Source organism: Mollisia scopiformis, assembly GCF_001500285.1.
Source record: "Mollisia scopiformis unplaced genomic scaffold LY89scaffold_35, whole genome shotgun sequence".
In the NCBI taxonomy this organism is placed as follows: Eukaryota; Fungi; Ascomycota; class Leotiomycetes; order Helotiales; family Mollisiaceae; genus Mollisia; species Mollisia scopiformis.
Window position 1 is genome coordinate 564,923 of NW_017263615.1, and position 22,282 is coordinate 587,204.

At 46.6% G+C, this 22,282-nt stretch overlaps 10 protein-coding genes across 10 annotated transcripts; 6 read left to right on the forward strand and 4 right to left on the reverse strand.

The window, feature by feature from the left end:
* Positions 1-36: 36 nt before the first annotated feature.
* Positions 37-1,622, reverse strand: LY89DRAFT_711984 (TauD-domain-containing protein). Its single transcript, XM_018217944.1, has 4 exons — positions 1,056-1,622; positions 895-1,010; positions 433-849; positions 37-387 (listed from the first exon to the last, which is right to left on the reverse strand). The coding sequence occupies exons 1-4, from the start codon at positions 1,512-1,514 to the stop codon at positions 237-239; spliced, it is 1,143 nt and encodes a 380-aa protein (XP_018062254.1). The 5' UTR covers positions 1,515-1,622; the 3' UTR covers positions 37-236.
* Positions 1,623-2,313: 691 nt separating this feature from the next.
* LY89DRAFT_600931 (major facilitator superfamily transporter) lies at positions 2,314-3,825 on the forward strand (the record flags this gene model as incomplete). Its single annotated transcript, XM_018210171.1, has 4 exons — positions 2,314-2,355; positions 2,399-3,262; positions 3,306-3,413; positions 3,457-3,825. 4 exons carry the CDS (start codon positions 2,314-2,316, stop codon positions 3,823-3,825), a joined length of 1,383 nt encoding a protein of 460 aa, XP_018062255.1.
* A 185-nt stretch (positions 3,826-4,010) lies between these two features.
* LY89DRAFT_765979 (uncharacterized protein) lies at positions 4,011-5,817 on the reverse strand (the record flags this gene model as incomplete). Its single annotated transcript, XM_018221701.1, has 3 exons — positions 4,011-5,429; positions 5,463-5,569; positions 5,622-5,817. The coding sequence occupies 3 exons, from the start codon at positions 5,815-5,817 to the stop codon at positions 4,197-4,199; spliced, it is 1,536 nt and encodes a 511-aa protein (XP_018062256.1). The 3' UTR covers positions 4,011-4,196.
* Positions 5,818-6,061: 244 nt separating this feature from the next.
* LY89DRAFT_789549 (uncharacterized protein) lies at positions 6,062-7,858 on the forward strand (the record flags this gene model as incomplete). The annotated part of the gene is made up of 2 exons (XM_018223268.1): positions 6,062-6,895; positions 7,019-7,858. 2 exons carry the CDS (start codon positions 6,062-6,064, stop codon positions 7,856-7,858), a joined length of 1,674 nt encoding a protein of 557 aa, XP_018062257.1.
* Positions 7,859-8,549: 691 nt separating this feature from the next.
* Positions 8,550-9,744, forward strand: LY89DRAFT_765982 (GroES-like protein; the record flags this gene model as incomplete). The annotated part of the gene is made up of 1 exon (XM_018221702.1): positions 8,550-9,744. Exon 1 carries the CDS (start codon positions 8,779-8,781, stop codon positions 9,742-9,744), a length of 966 nt encoding a protein of 321 aa, XP_018062258.1. The 5' UTR covers positions 8,550-8,778.
* Positions 9,745-9,990: 246 nt separating this feature from the next.
* LY89DRAFT_765984 (alpha/beta-hydrolase) lies at positions 9,991-12,079 on the forward strand (the record flags this gene model as incomplete). Its single annotated transcript, XM_018221703.1, has 8 exons — positions 9,991-10,136; positions 10,188-10,509; positions 10,557-10,784; positions 10,836-11,038; positions 11,084-11,180; positions 11,228-11,473; positions 11,518-11,704; positions 11,757-12,079. 8 exons carry the CDS (start codon positions 9,991-9,993, stop codon positions 12,077-12,079), a joined length of 1,752 nt encoding a protein of 583 aa, XP_018062259.1.
* Positions 12,080-12,395: 316 nt separating this feature from the next.
* LY89DRAFT_742666 (uncharacterized protein) lies at positions 12,396-12,740 on the forward strand (the record flags this gene model as incomplete). Its single annotated transcript, XM_018220852.1, has 1 exon — positions 12,396-12,740. One exon carries the CDS (start codon positions 12,396-12,398, stop codon positions 12,738-12,740), a length of 345 nt encoding a protein of 114 aa, XP_018062260.1.
* Positions 12,741-12,907: 167 nt separating this feature from the next.
* LY89DRAFT_630977 (uncharacterized protein) lies at positions 12,908-14,640 on the reverse strand. Its single transcript, XM_018211258.1, has 2 exons — positions 14,148-14,640; positions 12,908-14,101 (listed from the first exon to the last, which is right to left on the reverse strand). Exons 1-2 carry the CDS (start codon positions 14,520-14,522, stop codon positions 12,917-12,919), a joined length of 1,560 nt encoding a protein of 519 aa, XP_018062261.1. The 5' UTR covers positions 14,523-14,640; the 3' UTR covers positions 12,908-12,916.
* A 1,063-nt stretch (positions 14,641-15,703) lies between these two features.
* On the forward strand, positions 15,704-17,865 carry LY89DRAFT_601018 (FAD binding domain-containing protein; the record flags this gene model as incomplete). The annotated part of the gene is made up of 5 exons (XM_018210177.1): positions 15,704-16,199; positions 16,282-16,336; positions 16,383-16,774; positions 16,821-17,737; positions 17,827-17,865. 5 exons carry the CDS (start codon positions 15,704-15,706, stop codon positions 17,863-17,865), a joined length of 1,899 nt encoding a protein of 632 aa, XP_018062262.1.
* A 390-nt stretch (positions 17,866-18,255) lies between these two features.
* Positions 18,256-20,594, reverse strand: LY89DRAFT_725615 (uncharacterized protein; the record flags this gene model as incomplete). Its single annotated transcript, XM_018218989.1, has 5 exons — positions 18,256-18,647; positions 18,702-19,382; positions 19,435-19,848; positions 19,902-20,160; positions 20,222-20,594. The coding sequence occupies 5 exons, from the start codon at positions 20,592-20,594 to the stop codon at positions 18,305-18,307; spliced, it is 2,070 nt and encodes a 689-aa protein (XP_018062263.1). The 3' UTR covers positions 18,256-18,304.
* Positions 20,595-22,282: the final 1,688 nt, after the last annotated feature.

Consider the following 22,282-nt stretch of genomic DNA (forward strand, 5'->3'; position numbering starts at 1 on the left):
GCCCGAGTGAGTGAGCGAGAAATCACAAAATGATTTGTTTGCCTTGTTGCAGCCTTCCAGGTTCCCCCCACCCTGTGACACCACCCCTCGCTAAGCGAGCCAATCCAGGGGGGCGATTGGCGACTGTCTGTCTTGCTGCAACGCACCACTTTCGGTTGCCTGCATGCCGCCTTATCGCCGCCTCACAAACGCCCTCTCTTGTACGAAAATGAGCTGCGACATCCGAACCATCTCTCCTAGTTGTCAGGTAGTCCCAATGCCTCCCTTCTTGTGGGTGCATCAGTGTCAAAGTATGGCTTCTCGGCTAAAGAGGTGACTCTTGTTCCATGACGAGGCTCTGATCCCTCGTAATCCCATGAGGCATTGTGGATCGTGATGCGGTTATCCCTGAATTGTCAGTTTGTTCACAATATACCTCTGGAACTCACTTACCACAAGGCACTTGTTCTCGGGGTCCACTTGAATCGAACTTGAATGTCGACATTTTGCTCATACACATCGTACAGGTAATTCAAGATTAAATCGCTCTCGGCTTTATCCAATCCCACGATTTCTTTGGTCATGGCTCGATTAACGAAGAGAGACTTCCACCCAGTGGCCGGATGAACTCGAACAATTGGATGAATGCGCTCGATGCGCTTCGGTCCTGCAGTTGGATCGTTGCGGTCGAGATAAGTGTGCGCGCTGACATAGACAGCTTTTCTGCCATCAATAATTTTGCGGAATTCAGGGCTGAGCTTCGAATAGGCAGCATAGCCGCTCGCCCAAAGTGTATCTCCACCAATGGAGGGAATCGTATCATTATGCAGGTGAGTGATGCCTGCGGGATGCTTCTCGTGGACAAGATCACTGCGAAATGTTAGACTGGATAAGGCATTTTATGAGGCGGCATACGTGTGCCATTTGGAAGCTCCTCCTGGTTGTCTGAACGATGCCTTCCTTTCTGTTGCTTGAAGTGCAGGCCAAATGATAGTGACTCCAGGGACGCCCGGAACATGTGGGACTTGAGGCTGGAAAGTGTCAGTCATATTCTGTAAGGCTGAACATCCTCTTACATGGATCTCGACTTCTCCAAAATGTTCACCGAGCTTCTTCTGTTCTTGAGGGGTAAGATCTTGGTCTCGGAAGAATACCACAGATCTTTCTGCAATTAACAAAGCCAACTCGTCCCTTTGTTGATCGGTCAAGTCTTTTAATTGCAGACCGACAATCTCAGTCCCAATGTGCTTGGTCAAGTCAATGACTTCCTTTGCTGCAGAGAATAGAGCGCTCTTGGACTTGTCAGCTCGCGCACCAGCATCCACATGTTCGCGATCCACATTTCTGATTTCAATTGCATCGTCAAGGTAGAGAGGCTTGGCAGGACGTTCGGGATAGCCGTTGCTCAGATTTATGCCCGCTTTCTCCAAGCGAGCGCGTGCTGCAGCTGGCAGTGCAAGAGTGTCTTTCTTTTGTACGACATAATCCTTGATTCGAGAATCAATTGGGAGAACTTCAGTTGCGGATGGAGCCATTATGATTTTGATTTCTTGTTTGAGTAAATTTGATACTTTTGAGATTAACAAGTGATGGTCGCGAGTACTTGTACTTTCATTAACCTCGTTATCGAATAATCATACGAGACAGATCTGATTTCTAATTGTACGTATCTCGTTTTCCGCGCCTGCAATTACGTCTTACAAAATGAGGGGTAGCTTTGTTGACGATCTCGCAATGGATCAGCGTTGAGTGGTCGCGAAGTGTGGGGTTGAGTGATTGCGTGCTCCAACCTTAAGTTTACGACACTCAGAATTATCACCACCCTCAGCCTACCTTCTCCTATTCTAGATCTTTGATTGGCGGGTGAGATATAAAATGCCCGTTCTGTCCGCACTTGTGAGCACATGCATCTCTTATCTTATCGAAGCTTTCCATCAGCCTGTGAAAGCATTCCACTTTCAATTATACGTGGCGCGGACGATAGCGAGAGATATGCGGTAACGGGATTGCAGTTCTGGTAAGCTCGGATCATTGTCTTGGGGTGTGCTCGGAAAATGACCGTTTTTGGACTTCAAAGATCAGCACGCCATTTTAATTCTGACTTGATCATTTTGTACCCAGGTGCGAACATCATCCACTTCTTGTTCTGAGATGAGTTTTTGGTCATCAAGGGATACAAGATGGATCTCATCGTCAATCATACCTTCTCGTCAAACTCATCGACCAAGACAACAATCATACTTGTTGGTAGCTATGTCAGATGATAGAGAGGATGTCAAAGCGGGCAGTCCAGATGTAGCTGCTGAATTTGAGTCCGAAGGCAGCGGCTCAGAGATGTTGTCTGAGAAAAAAGCACCATGGTGGTCTTATATTTGGGTGAGTTATATAAAGAATTCTCAGATCTCACTGACATGAGTAGGATTACGGCCCAGGTAGATCTTTTGAGGAGGTCAAATTCATCCAGAAGCTCGACATCGGACTTCTCACCATTCTTTCCTTGGGATATTTTATCAAGAACCTAGACCAGACCAATATTTCAAACGCATACGTCTCTGGGATGAAAGAAGCTCTGAAGATGAATTCCAACCAATTAAACCTGATCGATATCGCTTGGACAACAGGTTACGTTATCGGACAGCTTCCATCACAATTCATCCTCACCAAAGTCCGTCCATCGATCTGGATCCCGTCTTGCGAACTTGTTTGGACGATCCTCACTTTTTGTTTGGCGGCAGCAACTTCAGCGAATCAGGTCATCGCCATTCGATTTTTTGTAGGCTTAGTAGAGTCGATTTTCTATCCTGCAGCACATGTCTTGATAGGTTCTTGGTACAAACCTTCGGAACTTGGCAAGCGAGCATGTATCTTTCATGCTTCAGCGGCAGCTGCTGGTATGTTCTCGGGGTATCTGCAAGCAGCAGTGTACAAAGGTCTTAATGGTCATCTTGGGAAAGCAGGATGGCAGTGGCTTTTCATCATGGACGGAGTTATCAGTACACCGATTTGTCTGGCGGGATTCTTCTTGATCCCGGATCTACCCGAGAATACTCGGGCATTTTATCTCAATGAAGAAGATTCTGCATTGGCTAGAAAGAGAATGGATGATGTTGGACGAGCCCCTAGGAAGAAATTGGGCTGGTCAATTTTGAGAAGAGTTTTTACGAGGTGGCATGTTTATGCTTTGACGGTGCTTTACATCATCTTCATTAATACAGGTCCTTCATCGAGTGTTTCGCCAATGGCTTTATGGCTGAAGGCAACCGGTTGGCCTGTCACACAAATTGTAAGTCTCAAGCTCTATAGCATGTCCTATGCTGACGAACGAGAACATCATTCCAACGGGACAAAGCGCGGTCCAGCTTGTTACGACAGTCACTTTTGCTATGCTCAGCGATTTTCTTCGCAATAGACCAGCTGTGATGTCCATTTCAACAGTGCGTCTTCCACTACTCTTACTAACGCAGCTAATTGTCTTAGTTCTTTGGATTCCTCTCTGCTCTCCTTCTTGCGATATGGACCATCCCAAGTGGTCTACATTGGTTCGCGTACTTCATCTCCAAAGCGGCCGTCCCTTATGGTCCATTGTCAATGTCCTGGGCAAATGAAATTTGTGGTGCCGATGCAGAAGAAAGAGCAGTCGTGCTCGGAGTTATGAATGCGAGCGGGTATGCAGTCAATGCATGGTTGCCGCTGTTGACTTACCCCGTGACGCAAGCTCCAAGGTTTAAGAAGGGGTTTGTGTTTAGTACAATTGCCTTTGTGGCGCAGTTTGGAATTACGGGGCTGGTGGCTTGGTTGCATAGGAGGGAGAAGGGAAAGAAAGTCTCAATAGAAGAGGGAATCTGAGCCTCTCCAGAGGTGACCTCTTCGAGAGGTGAATAAACGATATTTTCTACTACTAAAGGCTTGCAAACGCGCAAGAGATCTTCAAGATCTAGGTTCGTCACGAACCCGGTTCAACATCAACCAATTAATTCTGTTCTCGGAACAGTACTGCTTTCAAAGCAGGAGCAACCACAAGTTGCCTATCTCAACACGAGATGCTTGCAAACACGCAAGAGATTCTTCAAGAATCTGTACTATCTACAAGGTTCGACACGAACCACTGTTCCAGAACAGTACTGCTTTCAAAGCAGGAGCAACCTTAAGGTGCTCATCTGATGTAGATGGGTGCGTTAGAGATGTGAGGTGTGAGATGGAGTGAAAGATTAGGCACATCAAGGAGATCCAGCCAGACCGTACCACCTCAATTCTTCATCAGAGTCCATGTGGTCATCAGTGTTCAGGCCCTCCTCGATAATCTTCTTTTCACCCTCGGCCCTCTCTGGTGGAGACTCCTGACCACTGCCTGTCTTCTGGAAGTTGCCTCCATCTTGTGCAAGCAATTGCGAGTATTGGGCAAAGAAACTATGTCCAACGGGAAGATTATCAAAGACCTCCATCATAATAAAACGAAGTTTTGCAACGGCTTTGTCGACCTGTGATAGCATATGGTCTTTGGAGAGCATCAAACGCCCAGTGACCTCCTCGTCTACAAGGCGGCGCTTGATTTCCTTCTGTGCATCGATCTTGCTAGCCTCGCTCTGTGTTTCCGTGGCTTCTACAAAGTATTCCCACTTTCTCTTATTTCCTTTCGGAGCTGTAGGAGCTGTAGGGCTCACCGTCGCGGTATTTGTGTTATTGTTGTTCGCCAGTGAAGGTCCAGAAGTCTGCGGCTCTAAAGTGACACCTTGGTGGTATTGCGGTCCTGCATTAAGTGAAGAGCTTGCGGTGTGTTTTGTCACTTCTGCGAAGATGCGATCTGGGACTGTGACGTAGCCTTTCTGATTGTATTCGAACAAGAAATCGTCGATATATGGACTCAGACCATTGCGCTTGTATCCCCAACGGAGCTGCTTCTCGTACTCAAGCAGAAATGCATACGCACTCTGAGCTCGATGATACGGAGGCGACTCAGACTGCACTTTCTCCTGCGCCTGAACCCATATGTGGAAGAAAATTTTATCGTCAGCGACTGGATATTCCCCTTCGATGGTGACCTTGAAGTACCCCTCGACAGCACTGATCGATTTTCGATCAGCACCGTACAAGTAGCATTTAAAGACAGTGTATATGGGAATCTCGAATTCGATATCTCCGCTTTCATCCCTCCACGGCCAGTGAAGATGTCGTCTGTCAGTCGCATGGGAGCTATGGGTTGGTACCATGCCTCCACCTCGACCTCCACGTGATCCGCCGCGACCTCTGCTAGCCGTTTGTTGCGGCTGCTGCTTCTGTCGATGTTCGTTGTCACTGGGTGAAATCCCTAGAATGGTAGAGTGTGGTATAGGGCGTGGTCGATTTGATCCTCCAAAGTGGCCGCCGCGCCCATGAGCAGACAGCGTACTGCCGATCGGATTGGTGGTAAGGTCCGGTGGACCAGCAAGTAGAAGCGTCGATGTATTTATGCCCTAGATTTCAGGAGTCTGCATCTGGGGAACGACATTTGGATCTGATGGAAGACCCATGTTCTCGAACGCGGCAAGTAGAACTGCGTGACCCTTTGCTCTTTGGGGTTCGGAAACTGGGAAGGCTGGGTTGCCTGGTGGGACTATGGAGTCATTAGCCAGAAAATACACGCCCGAATGATCGATCTATCTTACAGAGATGCTTCCAGCCATACCAGTCAATGTGCTTGTTAGTAAGCGGTAAATTGAGCTCGTCCTTCAAGATAGCCTTGTGGCGAGGCATTGTGATATTGCGGATTGCAATTCTCATTTCTTCTGCATGCCCCGGCGGATAACCCGCCTGTCGGGCTTGTTCGTCAAGAACAGGACCAAGTTTGCAATATTTTGACATATCGCTGAATCGAAATCGTGGTGTTGATGTTGACTTCGTTGAAGAAGAAAGAAAACGCGAAGCGCGAGATAAAGTTATTTTGATATAAGGTTTCTCGGTAGCGTTGTTTCACGTGAACATAAAAGTGAGAATTTAGAAGAGGCTAAGATTTTAGGGCACGAAACCCGTGGTATAAAAGTGAACGAGTTGTAAGCAGACCTTTTCTAATTTTCGTCCAAAAACGCAGCAACAATTGCGCACCACAATGGACGGCAACGAAAAGAACAAGAATATAGATGCCATCGGGCCACCTACGATCAAATCATCGACGAATATCGAAAGCACAGGATCTGAAAATTCCCAAAGGTTCAGTGCTACCATCCTCCCCGGATCTGGTGTCAATACCACGCAGGCCGCGCAGGCAGAACGCGGTCTCAAATCGGGAAGATCCACTATCATCAATGCACCGACTACGATTCCACAGCCGAATGTGATTTTAGATGGGCCGCCTGCTACAAGAGACAGCAGCATAGAAGTAACGAGCCAAATGATCGAGCAAATGGCTGCCCAGTCGTGCGCGACTCCTGTTGCTCCCCCGAACTCAGCAACAACCAGCGGCCACCTAGCCTCGCTGTTGGATCGCTTTGCGACGATGCACAAGGAATCGATGGACCTTCAACGAGAAATACTGGCTGCTATAGTTACTTTCAATGACAATGATACTTCTGCAGACTCGCCTGTCTTTATTGCGCCCTCGAACCCACCAACTGCAAAGCGTAAGCTTATAGAAGAGGATGATTCTGCCGCCCCTGCGAGTTCTAGAGTCAAGCTAGAACCGACACGAGAAGAATTCGTTATTGCGTCTCCACGCGAGGATCCAATGAGGAATCATCGACGAGGACGAGGTCGTCGGCGCCGAGGAGGTGGTCAGGCTCAGCCGATAGACAACAACACGAAAATGGCAATCTCAGGTCATGTTTTCGGACGCCCGAAAGACAGGATTCGTCTGCTATCGGGTGCGTGGGATCCTTTACGAGAGGTTCCACGACATGAAACAAAAGTCGGCAGACGACAGCTCCTCCAAGACGATCTCGAGATGGTAGCGAGCAGTGCTCCCCGACAATCACAGCCAGCCAACCCTCCACAATTGCGTCATCGATTTCGATCAGATTAGTCTAGTCTTACACGCAAGGAGGAGGAGCTAGCTGATGATATCAGACAGACGCTTGCCACCGACTACTGCAAGAATAACCGCGAACTCAAAGCTCGGGATATTCGACACTACACCAAGGAAGATTGCGGGAATTGCGGAGAGAGACACCCAGAAGCTACCTGTCCGGTCAACTTCTGCGGGACTTGTAGTTCCCGAGGTCACCGATCCTCCAAGTACCCGAAGTCGCAAAAGGTTTGCACCTGCTCGCACCATCCAGGGCACTTGCTGAAGGAGTGTAAAGAGCGCTGCCTCTACGAACCCTGCAACAGAGCGCACTCGGCAATAAACTGTCCCAAGCGATGTTGCAAATGCGGCTCATTCCAACACAGCGGCCGGGATTGCAAGGAGGTCATTCACTGCGGATGCGGTCGAGGCATTCACTTCGCTCAAAAACACGGAGGTGGATGTATGACCAAAGGTTGTGGCTTGTACTTCTGTCACTTGCATTGCGATACGTGCGGCCTTTCTCCTGCATTGCACCCGGCCGGGCGATGCACTGCCAGTGTTGTGCAGGACTTCGTGAATCCCGTTGCTGGTGACTTCAACACCGACCCTTCCATCCGCGGCACAATCAGAACCCTAAAGTGCCTCCATCACGAGGGGACATACAACTTCGGAGAATGCTGTCTGAGTTGTGACAGGGAACTTAAGTCTCGAGAACTGCAGAAGTTGATTGATATCGCCACAGATGCCGAAAACCTGGCAGTCATGGAGCAGCAAATGTATGATGGCTGGGAGAGTCGTGTGATGGTACTCAATGGCATTGGCGATGAGGCCCGCGAAAAACTTCTCAGACGTCTCGACGAAGAAAGAGAACGAGAACAAAAATATCTGGAGTCAATACAATAGACGGATTGCACATCCTTCTGGCACTAATAGTGTCAACTCCATTGAATCTCATCTTTCCGATCTCTTCATGCATCGATTGATGCAAAGTAACAATTGTTACCTGTGCAAATGGCACATTGAAGCGTTGATTATACGCTACACTGTCTATTGACAACTGTGAGAATTTCACATAGCTGCTATTGCATGCACCGTGTTGATTATTACACGCCCCGCGTTGATTACACGCTACTTTGTCAATTGACAATTGTGACAATTTCACCTGGCTGCGATTGCACGCCGCGGCATTGTCTTAATGCTACTTGGTATCATGCATGCCGCATTTAAAATGAATGGATTTATTTCCCTTCAGCTCCAACGACCATGACGAGAAGCGAGGTTTGCAACATGCGTGAAAGTCACCGAATATTTCTTTCATATATTCATTTCTGTCCCAAGTGGCGTGATGTCTAAATATAATTAGATCCCATCCATTATTATCCAGATGGTATCAACCTTAAGATCAAAAAACCTGCCATGGAACTGTTTACATATTTGTTTTTGGATTAGCGAAGCCCCCCTATTTCTACGGCACCCTGAAGTTCTTCGGTCGCTAAATTCAGGGGGCGGGGTACTGAATGTGGGGCTAGCAAAGGCTGCACATCAGCGTCAAAAGCAAGCCCATCACAAAATTTCAACAATCAAATGTAAGAGATTATTTTTGATAAGAGATTTCGGTCATTATTTTGTACGCAAACTTTACATGATGGGTAAAAGCTCAAGCAATCCCAGGAATTCTGAAATTCGCTGCCGACGAAGCTAGTGCGGTGCGGGGTCCAAGGGGGAATTCCGATCATCTCTCGAATAGAGTTTGAGGGGCTCATATATTACGACAGATTTCAAGCCAATCTCATTCGACATTCAATCCTGTCAATTGAGAGAAGATGAAGGCCTACCAATTTGAAGATGCATCAACCGGCCTCCAGCTCCGTGACATTCCAGTCCCAAAAGCAAAAGCGGGTGAAGTCCTACTCCGCGTCGAAGCAGCTGGACTATGCCACACAGACTGTCATATCATCGGTGGTCATGTCGATGACTGGATTCGAAAACGTCCAATTACTCTCGGACATGAAGTTGCAGGAGTCATCACCGAACTTGGATCCGCTTCCGAGTTCAAAGTTGGAGACAGAGTAGCAGTCAGCCTTCCAGGTCACTCAACAGAAGAACCAGATTGGAAGAATGCCGTGGGGATGGGATTTGATGGCGGCTATGCAGAATTCATGACCGTATCGACAAAATACGTCGTCCCAATTCCAGCAAACGTGAGCTTCGAGCAAGCAGCCGTGGCAGGAGATTCAATCTTGACAGCTTACCACGCCGTAGTCCACGAGGCAGAAGTAGATTCCACAAAGACGGTGGCTGTCATTGGACTAGGCGGTGTTGGAATAAATGGTGTCCGCATAGCTGCTCTTCAAGGCGCAATTGTATACGGCATCGACATCGATGAAGGGAAGTTTGAGGGAGCCATGAAGCAAGGCGCGAAAGCTTGTTTCAAAAATTTCGAGCAGGCTTCAGACATCAGATTCGATGCAATCCTTGATTTTGCAGGAGTAGGTACGACTACTGCTGCTGCAGTGAAAGCTGTCAAAGCTGGAGGTCAGGTGGTGCTGGTAGGCATGGGTGCACCCATAATGGAACTTTCTACATTGGCAATCGTTACTCGAAGGATCCAGCTTCGTGGGTCGCTGGGTGCCAGTATTCCTGAATTCAGCCAAGTTCTAGCGCTGATCTCCAAAGGAGATATCGTACCTGTGCTGCAGGAAATTCCTTTCGAAGATGTCGTGGAAGGATTGAAGCGAGTGGAGAGGAGTGAGGTCAATGGAAGGCTGTTCACCAGACCAAACAAATGAATTAATTGTTCGTCATGCTTCTGGATCATTGATTTTCCATTCTCATCTATCTATATTATGACAATTGTGGGGAACCTTGATCCAATATATTTTATCAAGTACCGGTCTTAGCCGAAGATATATTGCGTGCCTTTACCAGATCTCGGTAGATTGCAGAAACAGCATGACATCAAAGTCTAGGCATGTTATAATTTAAATTATTCAAACCTCGAAAATTGACAGAAGATTCACTGTGATCTTATCACGATGATTTTGCAGCAATTTTTGTTCGTTACCACGAGTCTGTTCTGCTTCTTCATTTGTACGTATGCGCAACGACTCACAGTTGATGTTGGCTACGGTGTTTATACCGGGGTGACCAACAGTACAACTGGATTGAACATCTGGAAAGGGTTTGTCGTCCACCATCCTCAGAAGTCTAGAATGCTGAACCACTTTTTCAGAATTCGCTATGCGGCCCCACCAACAGGAGCACTTCGATGGCAAGCACCACAAGCTCCTACCACAAACCGAACCATCGTCATTGCCTCTACATTTGGACCGGCATGTCCACAATCATTCTCACAATTTCAAGGAGCTCCATTCTGGATTGGGAATGAAGATTGTCTCTTCCTGAATGTTTACGCCCCTTCGAATGGAAGTAAATTGCCTGTGCTGGCATCCATTCACGGTGGTGGCTATGGACAAGGAGATGCCTCACAGGATATGTCTTCGTTTATCAATACAAATGATAATGGCCTAGTAGCAGTGACGATTCAATATCGAGTATGATTTTTCCAGCGAACCTATCCAGTCAGCTAACTTTCAGATAGCTCGGTGCATTTGGTTTCCTATCCTCAGCTGAGATCAAAGCTCGAGGGGTCTTGAATGCTGGTTTGTTGGACCAGAATTTTGCTTTCCAATGGATACAAAAGAACATCGCTCAGTTCGGAGGCGACCAAAATCGAGTCACCATTGCTGGCGAATCAGCTGGTGGCGCTTCTGCCATGCTCCATGCGATTGCCCAAGATGGTTCTCTAGGAACAAACTTGTTCAAGAATGTGAGTCAGAAGCTTGAGCTCCTAAATTACTGGGCTGATGCTGCGTTCCAGATAATATCAGCTTCTCCTTTTCTTCCATCGCAGCCAAATTTCAGTGATCCTATACCAACACAGCATTATTATGACTTTTCTAAATCTGCTGGTTGTCCTTCATCAGGAACTGTGTTTGATTGTCTAATTACCAAGGATTCTTTGACCCTACAATATGCCAGCAATTTGGTATCGACAAATCTACCTACACCACATGGAAACTGGCAAGTTTACCATTCTTCATTCAGAATTAGCTGATGCGAATCCAGGGCTTTCATTCCAGTTACAGATGGAACTTATGTCACTGGATTACCAAGCGTGCAGCTAAACCAACGACGAGTGAATGGTCTGAGAGCACTTGTTGGGGTTCGACACTTATCTCCTTAACTTGAACGTTTACTGAAATATAGCAGAACAATGCAAATGAGGGATCCCTGGTAGTTCCAGCCACAATCATTACAGAAAATGATCTGATCACCTGGATCAAGAGCAATTTTGCCAACTTGTCAACCACCAACATTACAGCCCTCCTCGCCGCATATCCAAGCACTTCAGGTCCTGTCAATTCGGCTGATCCAAAATACGAGACTAATGGCTATGGTCCAGGGACAGCCGTCAACATTAGCCAAGTTGGCACCGGACAACAGCAACGAGCATATGTACGTTCAATCTACATCTCAAAAGAGGTACTGATATAAATCAGGATATGTACGCCGAAGCAGCAGCAGTATGCCCAAGTTACTGGCTATCGACTGCGTTCACTAGTTCAAACAAAACTGCGTACCACTACCAGTATTCCGTTCCTTTCGCCGTTCACGGTTCAGACGTTTCCGCATATTACGGTCCGCCTACTGATAATCAAGGTCCGGAATTCGTGACTGCTTTCCAAAGTATGCCCTTCTCAATTCCCCAGCAGAACATGAAATTAAATCACCATGGTAGAAATCTACGGCAACTTCATCACAAAAGACGATCCATCAATCCCCAATGAAATCGCAAACGGTCCATCTTCAGCAGATCCAAGCGCAATCAATGCAGCAAGCAAATGGCCAAAATGGACAGACCAAAACCCTCAGCAACTCAACCTTAATGAAACAGGAGGTACTGCTTATACCGTCGTCACAGCGCAAGGCATTCCAGTCACCCAATTCAAGGAGCCTGGCTTGAGGAATAGCATTACAGTCGCTGATGCGTCGACGTGGGAGGGAGGGCGAGGAGAAAGGTGTGAATTTTGGAGACGATTGAGTCCGTTTGTGCCTCAATGAAAAATGTTGCAGCTGCGATTCGTTCTGGAGGAGAAGCAGTCATGTTCGAGTGACATCTTGTAGCACCGCCGCTCTTGGGGAGACATTCGGCTTGATATCCCGTCTATAATTGGACATCGCGGCGCTTTTCGTGACGGTGCTGAAAAAGCAAAAGCGCCACCTCATGCCTTCTTCGCATGATCTCAGAAAATAAATACCATCCTTCTCTATATTCAAAACTCTACTCTTCGCGATAATGTCAAGCTTCACTTGTGATGATGCAGCGAACAGATCCTCCCTCAAAAGGTGCGAATGCACTGCCAGACATGTCTCGACTATGAGTCTTGCACGAATTGCTACGTCTTGGGCCAATTCTCAGGTGACTTTGATCAGGAATAGTGGTGTAAGCAATGCCCAACGAGGTGTACATGTACCCCCGCAGAATAAATATGGACAATCAACAAGTTGGACACCGCTGTTCAATCCTGATGCGAGACCAGCTCCCGTTTTCGTGACGAAGATGCAGCAGATTTTTGCTTGTCTGGATCCAGGTTGGATTGGATATCTTAGTCCAGAAGCGGGCTCAGGAGTATCCTGCTCAGCAGATCATTTGTATGGCAGCTCCGAATCTTCGGAACATGGCCCTCGAATAATCGAGAACTTGACGCAGAAAGGGGTCTGACGTGAAAGTATCAAGTTCCCATTTGGAGAGAAAATGCTTTGAGACGCGCACAGAATCAACTTCAAACAGCAAGAATGGCAGCAGATATTCAAAGAAAAGGTAATCTAGCAGCTGTGAATGCAATTGGAGGGACGCAATATGAATACAGATATTAATTTATATATATTGATGCAGCACTAGCGACCAATGAAGTGCAATTCCAAATAGCGAACAGGTATGTAGGTGACAAGAGTGAAGACAAGAGCCAGCTCATTGCCAACATCTCCACCGTAATCTCCAATCTTGCGAGCAATAGGTCCAACCCACCAAGTCTCGTCCATTCCCACGACCGCACCAGCAATGCCTGCAGCGAATGCACTCAGTCCAGCAATACCGATCGGCATTTTTGAAGCAGTATTCCAAGCGGCAAGATCGTAATTATGGAATCCATTCCAACCATCACGGAACCAGTAATGCTCGGTAAATAGGATGACGAAGAAGGATGTGTTCCAATATCCAAGAAGTGACAAAAAGTTTTGCAGAACGGTCAAGAGATGGTTCCGTCCTGCGATGGCGATTAGAAGGATAGCCACGAATACGAGCAAAGTCCAGACGAAGCGAGGTATAAGAGATAGTGGTTGAGCGAATTGCTGAATCGAAAGAGCTCCACTATAGATCGCAATACAATTCATACCGATTCCAGACATGACCAAGAGGACCAGGAGGAATTTTGCAAAGCCGCGGGGAAATAGGATATGCTGAAGAAGAAAGCCGACTCCTTGATCATCGTAGACGTCGGCCCAATCCGAATTAATCCCCATGGTACTTCCAACACAACAACCCAAAATCATTCCAATGCAAGTCGGTATCGCAATGCCGCATGTAGTGTGTAGGAAGACCTTGAATTTCGAGGTGTTGACCGGATATTGACAATAGTAATCTGAGACGATGGAGCACCAGGAGTTCGAAGAACCGTATACGACAGCGAAAAGTGTTAGGCAAGCACCTGTGTTGGTCAAGCCAGTGGCGACGGCTGGAGTTGAGAGGGAAGCGCTCGGAGCCAGTTCTCCGTACATCACCATGAAAATGATGAAGAATACAGCCCAAGCATACTTTTCGTATGACAGGACAGCTCGAAGCCCAACAAACGAGAAGATCACTCCGATGACTGCAACAATAACCACACCCAGCACGAGGTTGATGCGGCCATCCGAAACAGCAGAGAGAGCCAGCCCTCCAGTTATGCATCCAACCGATGACCAGCCAACTTGTTCGATAACGTTCAAGAACGCAATGATCTTTGCAGGCCACCAACCCATACTATATCGAGAAATGCTGACCTGTCTCAAACCCATTGATGGTCCCATTGTTGCACACCAGCCCTAGAAAATGTTAGAGTCTGAACATCAGAGAAGAAGACGGTCTTACAGTGACAGCGCTTCCAACGAAACTCGCAACAATTGTGATCCAGATCGTTTGGGACAACGACAAGCCTAATTCCCATCCTAGGAATCCAGTCGTGAAGCAGCTCAAGTTCATTGTACCACTTGCCCACATCAAAGCCATGACAATTTGACTACTCCATTTGCCATAAGCTGGATCCCGGTCCTCTGGCAGCATTCGTGCGGGACCGTGAGCTTCAACACCAATCTTCTTGTCCAGCAGATCCTCATAATGTCGAAGAGTACCCAAGAATCCTTTGTGAGCTACAGCTTGAAGATTGGGAGGCAATTCGGGATCCTCGCTGTAATCCGCATCGGATACGTAAGGTTTGATATCCTTCTCGAGGTCTGGGCTCGACATGATGGCGGGGAAGAATACGATCAATTGGGAGGGTAATATTGATCGATGAAGAGTGTCGTCGACAAGAATTGAAGCTTGCAGGAAATTTCCATTCTTATCAATTCCATGAAGATTCTCGTGGCAACGCAACCTGTAGTCCCACAGCAGCGGGGTGCGCAAAGGATAGTGGGGACAGCTTGAATCTCTTTCCTCATTAGGAAGGTGGCTAGAAAGCTTATTGTTGCACTTGCCCAGATCCTGCAAATTCTAGAAGGGAACTCGCGTGTCAGCCATCAGCTATGTCTGCTATTGGATAAGACGAGGACGATCTCGGAGAGCCCGCTACAAACGTTCTCGTCCCCAGAATCCTTGTGCTTTGCATTCTGTTGGTAACGAATACTCGACAAGATGAGGATTGAGGTACCGACACTTCGAAACAACTTTCATCTATCTGTCAGACTTTTCATTCAAACAATTCAGAGAAGATTGCGCTGGTCATATAAATCGTTTGCTTCTGTGTTGTTATCGCATCCCACACTGCTGAAGGACCTCGGTTCTATGGTGGGCATGCCAATCTCGGCAGTTTTGTACCTGCATTTTTGATCGCACATATTTTCATTCTCCACATAATTACCGAGTAGATTGATTCTGATTGAGTCTCGTACGGAAATTAGATTCCAATGTTATTTTTCTTCAACTGCAGATTTATTATATCCTCAATCGCCCTTCATTGCATGTCCTCGGGTTTCCCTTCTCGGACGGAATCGCCACATGATTCAGCGTCCCACCACAACTGAAGCTGGACAAGATCACCTCGATCTTGGAGGCTGAGTCCGGGGAAAGTGATATTATATATCTCCCGTGCTCATAGCCGACTGGAGTTTTGAATATCTTGCTTACTTGCCTGAATTTGCCTGAAAGTTTTGGCAATACATCTCGGTAGACACCCGGATTTGCAGATTAGGCAATGATTATTTTCCTCAGCTGGGAACGAGTAGATGACCATCGTCTCCTTGCGATTGTGTTACATCCCTCATTCGCTCATGGAAATGTTATCTCGCTCTGGAAGCTCTGCCCCACGTGGATAATTCAACCCAAGGTAACATTCCTATCGACAGTTCAATTTTAAAAAATCCAGATGAAGGACAAGATGCCATTTTTGTTTCTCCGCTGTTCAAATCGTTGCTTCCATTCCCGCAAACATGTTCTTCTTGTACGTCTTCTGGATCCTCATCCAGTCTTCCATCTACGTACAAGGGTACAATTTTCCGTATGAAGGCATCCAATTAAACGATAGCGACGTTCGAAACTATTCTCGAATAGCATTCGGTGTCTCATCCACTATTTCCTCAAATCCCACAAACTCGACCGGATGTAAAGTCTATCCTGGTGATGCACAATGGCCAAGCATTTCAGAATGGAACAAATTCAACAGTACTCTTGGTGGAGTTCTTATTAAAGGAGTACCCCCAGCTAGAGTTTGTTATCAGCCAGGTTATGATGCCGCACAATGTGCTGTGGTCACTTCAAATTATTACTACTCGAACTTCCGAAATGACGATCCTGTTTCCATTGTGAATGAATGGTTGGATGGAGATTCATGCGCTCCGTCTACGACTTCCAATGCTACCGCAACCAATTCGACATGTAATGTTGGAGCATATCCAGCGTATGTTGTAAATGCTACAACTGTGAAGCGTAAGCAATATCTCAACAGAAATTTCTACCACAAAGATTGTCCCGAACACCCTGCGATTGACAAACGCTAACCTCCAACCAGACATTCAGATGGCAGTGAATTTTGCGAGAAATTCGAACATTCGTCTAATAATAAAGTACGTCAATCTCTTTGACATTCGGCCTCGACTAACATCAATGTAGGAACACAGGCCATGACATGCGCGGACAATCAGCTGGTGCGGGCTCCCTGAGCATCTGGACGCATCATCTAAAAGACTTCGAGTACCTTCCATCTTACACCATTGGCGATTATCAAGGAAAAGCCGCCAGAGTTGCAGCTGGTGTTGAATCTTTGGAATTGTCGGCTCATATGAGAGCTGCAAATTCGACCATTGTTGTACCTGGAGGAGGTACTGTCGGTTCCATGGGAGGCTTCTTCCAAGGAGGCGGACATTCAAGCTACACTTCTTATTATGGCCTGGGAGCTGATCAAATTCTGGCAATGGAAGTGGTGACTGCTGACGGACGATTTGTGACTGCTGATCCCAACAATAACACAGATCTCTTTTGGGCACTTCGTGGCGGCGGGGGAGGTGAGAGACCAAATTCACCATGACACTTGATGCTTATGGTCTACAGGAACTTACGGTGTAGTGACTTCAGCAATCACCAAAGCATACGACGCGATACCAATGGGTTTCTCAAGTGTTATCTTCACTACAGCCAATCTGTCAAAATACGTCACCACAGTATCAAACGAGACATTCTGGACCGGTATTCGAGCTTACTTGAAATTTGGACCCCAAATATGCGACGCTGGAGGCATCGGTTATAATTTTATCAACCACGGCCCCAATGGTACATTGACATTTACAACCTCCATAACAATTCCAGGAATGAACTTCACAGAAGCAAACGACTTTGCCTCTGGCCTCTTCACAGAACTTAATGACGTCGGAGTAAATATCACAAATCCATTCGCAACACCGGTATCCGCTTCCGAAGTATCAAGACTAGTAGCTGCGGCATATCCATCTCGTGGACCAGGAGAAATGAACACCCGTCTCGCCAGCCGCCTTTTCCCTCGCGAGAACTTCGAGGACGACGATTTACTAGACGACACGCTGGGCGTAATCCGAACATTCGTCGAAGAAGGTGGCTATACCTTCCACGGAGTCAATCACTGTCCGACGATGGAAGTCGCAGGCAACCCAGACAATGCCGTCAACCCCGCATACCGCAGAGCAGCCATGCACGCACAAGGCTGGAATTCCGGCCCAGCAGTCGGTCCAATTGAGGTCCAGAAAAAGGATTACGAACGCTTTAGTAGGTATTTTCAGCCGTGGAGAGATGTGAGTCCGGAGGCGGGTAGTTATATGGGAGAAGCGGATGCGGCGGAACCAGAGTGGCAGCAGAGTTTCTATGGGGATAATTATGAGAAATTGTTGGGGATTAAGCAGACTTATGATCCTTGGGGTTTGTTTTGGGTGAATACTGGGGTGGGGAGTGAGGGTTGGGAAGTGAAGACGCCGGTTGCGGGATGGCCGACTCAAAATGTAAGCGATATGTCTCTCTCACCTGTGATCGAGGTCATACTTGATTGATTATTGGCTTCTTGGATTACACGTACTAATTAAAAACGTAGGGACCTCTATGCCGAACAAATGCCACTGTTAGAGGATAGTCTGTGGGACTCGCTAAATGTCAGGGGCTCGCTTATCTAGGGGGAATGTGTAGCAAAGGATCAAAGATGCATGCTCAAAAACATTTGTTAGCTTTGAAGAATCAGGATCCCGGAAGTCTCAACGATATCAAAGGGTGGCATGGAGAATACAAGACAATGGTCTAAGCACGATTTACACAGCTGGGAACATTAGCGCTTAAACAAACCAAACAGATAAATCGAACCTTGCTGCAGTAAGAGCTCTACTTATGCCCCTGCAAAGGACTAACAAGTCTCAAAAGGCTCAGCTCAGATGTCCTCCACTTGGTTCTCTCATGAAGTCGATAATCCAGACTTAATTCTCAATGATTAATTTCAAAGTCAACGGTGTTTCCTCTTTTCCACGTGTTCCCCTTATTGATTCGTCTTACATGAATGGCTATTCATATCCACATTACAGCTAAGCATTATCATCTGCTTGAAACCGTCCGGGACTGACTACCAATCCATTATTGATCAATCGTACTTTCATGCCGCCACTCCTTTTCGTTGCCTCCTCAAAGTGCCCAATGTCCCCAATCTTATCCCGAATTTCTTCAGCTGGAGCTAAGAGCATAGCCAAAGCCGAGCTTTTCATTGCTGGTATTCTCATCCTATATGTGGAGATTACGGTAATGAGAAGAAAAATGATTGAGAGAACGAGTTGGGAAGCAAGAAAGACGAGCCAGCCCCATTTGATCTCAACGAAAGTTTCGTCTTTCCAAGCAGTGCCGTTGACTGTTGTACTGGATGAAGTACGCATACTACAGAACATTTTATCAGTATATGAGCTTCAGGAGAATGAGGGAAGAACTTACAGATTGGTCAGACTATTTGCAGTGCTATTATAAAAAGTGCCCACTCGCTCAAATTGCTCCGCAGGGTCGAGGAGGAGATCATTCTCGTAGTCGTTATATATGACATTTGCAAGAGCAAGGCTTTGGGTATCGGTAGCATATATTCCCGGGTCCATGTTTCCATTGGATACGAACGTTGCAAGATCTGCCTCCTGCAAGTTAATATCTATGCTATGGAGTGCCTTGGCATCCGCCGAGTAGGTTGTCGATGGATCATCTGGATCAACAAGAGTCATATTTCCATCAACATATAGTCCGGTGTCACAAAATTTCTGCGTCCCAAAAGGTGTGCCTGGAAATTTCTCGAACCAGCAGCCGGCTAGGAAGTTTCCTACATTATTCGGAACGTTGGCTGGAACATAACTCGACTTGACGATGTTGGTAGATGGTTGTGACTGAGACATTTCGGTCTCGTACGTATTCAAACAAAGGTAGATTGCTACTTCAACAGCTTCAAATTTCCAAGGTGTCTGACTTGTCAGGTTAGACTCGAAGTTTGTGATGTTTCCAGCATTGCTCCATATGAGTACCATGTATTCGAACGCAGTGAAAGCCATATTGGTGTCATTAGCGAATGCCATTGTCTTGTTAGACGGCATAGCCATGTAAGATACCGAAGCCGGGGTAACCCATGAAATACCGCTATCTCAGTAAGCCCAAAGACCAATAGAGGACGACCACCAACAAGACCTACTTGGGTAGACTAGCATTCATCGCAGTGGATCCATTTTGAGCAATCATTCCTGTCCAAGCCGGATAGGGCCAATCATCCGCATTGGAATTTGGAATTACCTCCACATTCAAAAGCGAGGTAATGTTTACTGCCTTAGCGCACATTCCAATCGATTTGTACTGGGGGAAAGTGCAGTCGGGAGTAGAACAAACAGGGCTGACAGGCAAGATTGGGTCATCGAAGGTGCTGATAACGCCTGCAAAAATTGCATGCCAGACATTGAAGCCATTGTTGTCCTCGAAATGACTAGACGTTGGCACAGTGGCTATGCCCTCAACTTGGGCTAGACGAAGAGGATATGCAATCATTTGTTGCGTTACAGGTGATGTGGCCATTCCGAGAAGAGATATTACAGCTCCAAGTATGGCTACATGGCTACATCATTGAATGAGTTAAGGCACGAGGACATACTGCATCTCGAGACTTACTTCATGCGGAACCTGCCCATAATCCAAAAAGAGCCCCACATGCCACGACTCGCAGAATCAACGGCGAGAAAATCTGTCAAAGGTCTTTCTTTGTTCTTCAGCATGTTCCATTTCCATTGGCTAATGGCTTCCGCGACTGAGAGCATGAATGTCGCTTTGGTCAGAGTTGTGAAGAAGGCAAGGAAGGTATTTAGGGTAATGGACATTGGCAAATTTGGAAGTGCCTTGCCATCGTAGGCTCTGAGGACGGTAGTGATCACTACGGCGACTCATTAGATCCCATCTTCCTAACAAACCTTCATTGTGTAAGTATGACTTACCAATAAGAGATGATAAGCTCAAGACACAGAAGAAAATTTCGGTCATCCAAGCGTAGAAACCAAAATACGATGCTTCTGGATCATCTGTTGCGGGAACTTCAGTTATATTTTCCAGTATTGCAGACTTCAGTATCTCCGCTGTAGGTGAGACTGGAGACTCGGATGTAGTAAACTTGGTCACAGCTTTTGAAGTCTCTTCCATCCATCCGATCTCCGCGTTCGAGACCACATCAGTAATTGATGTTTCAGCCTGACTTCCAATTCCAAGGTCAGTGTCATGAGTAGATTGATTGCTTGTAGTGGCACTAAGAGTTTCAGGTTCCAAACTCTCTTCAATAATAAGTGAAGATGGAGGGCGATGGGAATTATCCATGCTTGGATCTTGACTGTCAATTATATTTAGGTATCCGATAATCGAAGTATGTTTGCAAGAACTCAATGAAGTGTACTGAAAATGTGGCAAGTCGAAAACTGTTCGAGAGGAACTCGATATTTGACCGTCGGTCAGTCTTGCATCGCTGCTACCACGAGGCATCAAAATAGAACACAGTCAAATAGACGATGCTTAACACATCCCACAACCTTGCTTAAGCCCCCAAGCACGACAACCTTTCCAGCAGAGATATAACAATTGACCGCTACCCAGAGAAGTGTTATCATCGGCCAACATTTTAATTATATGGTACGCTGCACGTTCCCAGCTTGTGCCGCAAAGGCACAGCGAAGACTGTGCCATCGAGTTCTGGTCTGGCCAATCAATTACGGCCCCCACAGTTCAAACGGACAGGATCTAGATTGCACTGCGTTTTCTAGAAGCGCTACTTTACTGGTCGATGCAATGATACTTTCGAGGCGCCTAAAAGCGACCACTCGGAACTGTCAATCTGTATGCATGTCGCCCCTTGCGGGTACACCTGCGTATTTCAAAGGCACAATACCTAGGTATATTTATAAACATGAACGATTACAACGAAAGTTTGGCACACAACGCCGCAACTTGATGTCTGGGAGCTCTTGTTGGATGCAACCTAAACGCTTACAACTTTGACCGATACAGATATAGCATCTTTCGAGGAGATGAAAATCTGTCGAATTCGCAAACAACATTGAAGCAGAGAAGCAAGGTGGATGGTCATCGAAAACATCGATCTCGACGTGAGACTTGAATGAAACGGTCTATTCTCAGAACAGCAACGAAAATCAAGATCAATGCGAACTTCGTGGGCTGTCGAGAGACAGGATAAAGGTGAAAGATGGTGTGTTGTAGATTCGGACGTAGAGTAATATTAATGACAGCTATCTGACTAAGCTTGACTATTTATAAGACAGCACGTGACCCCACATGACCTAGAGTCCATCGAATTGCCCGCATAGAACCTTCTTCTCCTCCAAAGCAAAGATCTCAGTAAGAGGATAGAGATTGTGAATTCAAGGCAATTGTAATGGCAAATCCCACCTATCCTTACATGCATTTTCCACATCCCACATCTCGCTTAAGCCCGGACTGTACGGAGTACAGTACAACCAGCAATCCTTGATCTCCGAACACAGCATCATCCATTCGATTTTGCAATTGTGTATTCGAGATACAAAGTCTGTGAGAAAGGCGGTCTCTTCCATCGCCAGAAGTGAAATCAAAAATACTGTCATTGCCGTCCTCGCCCAAAATCATGCATAGTAAGAATCAGATCCAATTTCACTTTCTCTTTCCCGAAAACTAACTTTCAAAACAGATATTATAACTACTTGAATAAACAGGAAACATCTACGACAAATACTCCAAGAATCTGGGGAATAATTCGAGTTTACTGGCTCCACAGAAGCACAAGTTCTGACTGGAAACAGGATTGGAGACTAATGAGAGCGGAAGACTTTCTTGGAAGACAAGTATTTGACGTTTTCGACAGCTCGAGAATAGATGTGAAGATCCCAACAATACTTTTTCATCGGCACAACTGCCAACTCTTGGCTCTGGGGAGCAGAAAATGGTGTTGGGTCGCAACGGTCGCCAAACCTCTTGCCCAAAGATCGTTCGAAATTGGGACAAATCACTACAATGGT

Excerpts from the sequence above, each read along its gene's own strand:
- LY89DRAFT_711984 (XM_018217944.1), bottom strand. The coding sequence starts at position 1,514 with ATGGCTCCATCCGCAACTGAAGTTCTCCCAATTGATTCTCGAATCAAG. Across the intron at positions 1,011-1,055 it reads TTGGAGAAGTCGAGATCCAT|CCTCAAGTCCCACATGTTCC; the intron begins GTAAGAGGATGT and ends GACACTTTCCAG. Across the intron at positions 850-894 it reads GGAGCTTCCAAATGGCACAC|TGATCTTGTCCACGAGAAGC; the intron begins GTATGCCGCCTC and ends AACATTTCGCAG.
- LY89DRAFT_630977 (XM_018211258.1), bottom strand. The coding sequence starts at position 14,522 with ATGTCGAGCCCAGACCTCGAGAAGGATATCAAACCTTACGTATCCGAT. Across the intron at positions 14,102-14,147 it reads TCGTTGGAAGCGCTGTCACT|GGCTGGTGTGCAACAATGGG; the intron begins GTAAGACCGTCT and ends AACATTTTCTAG.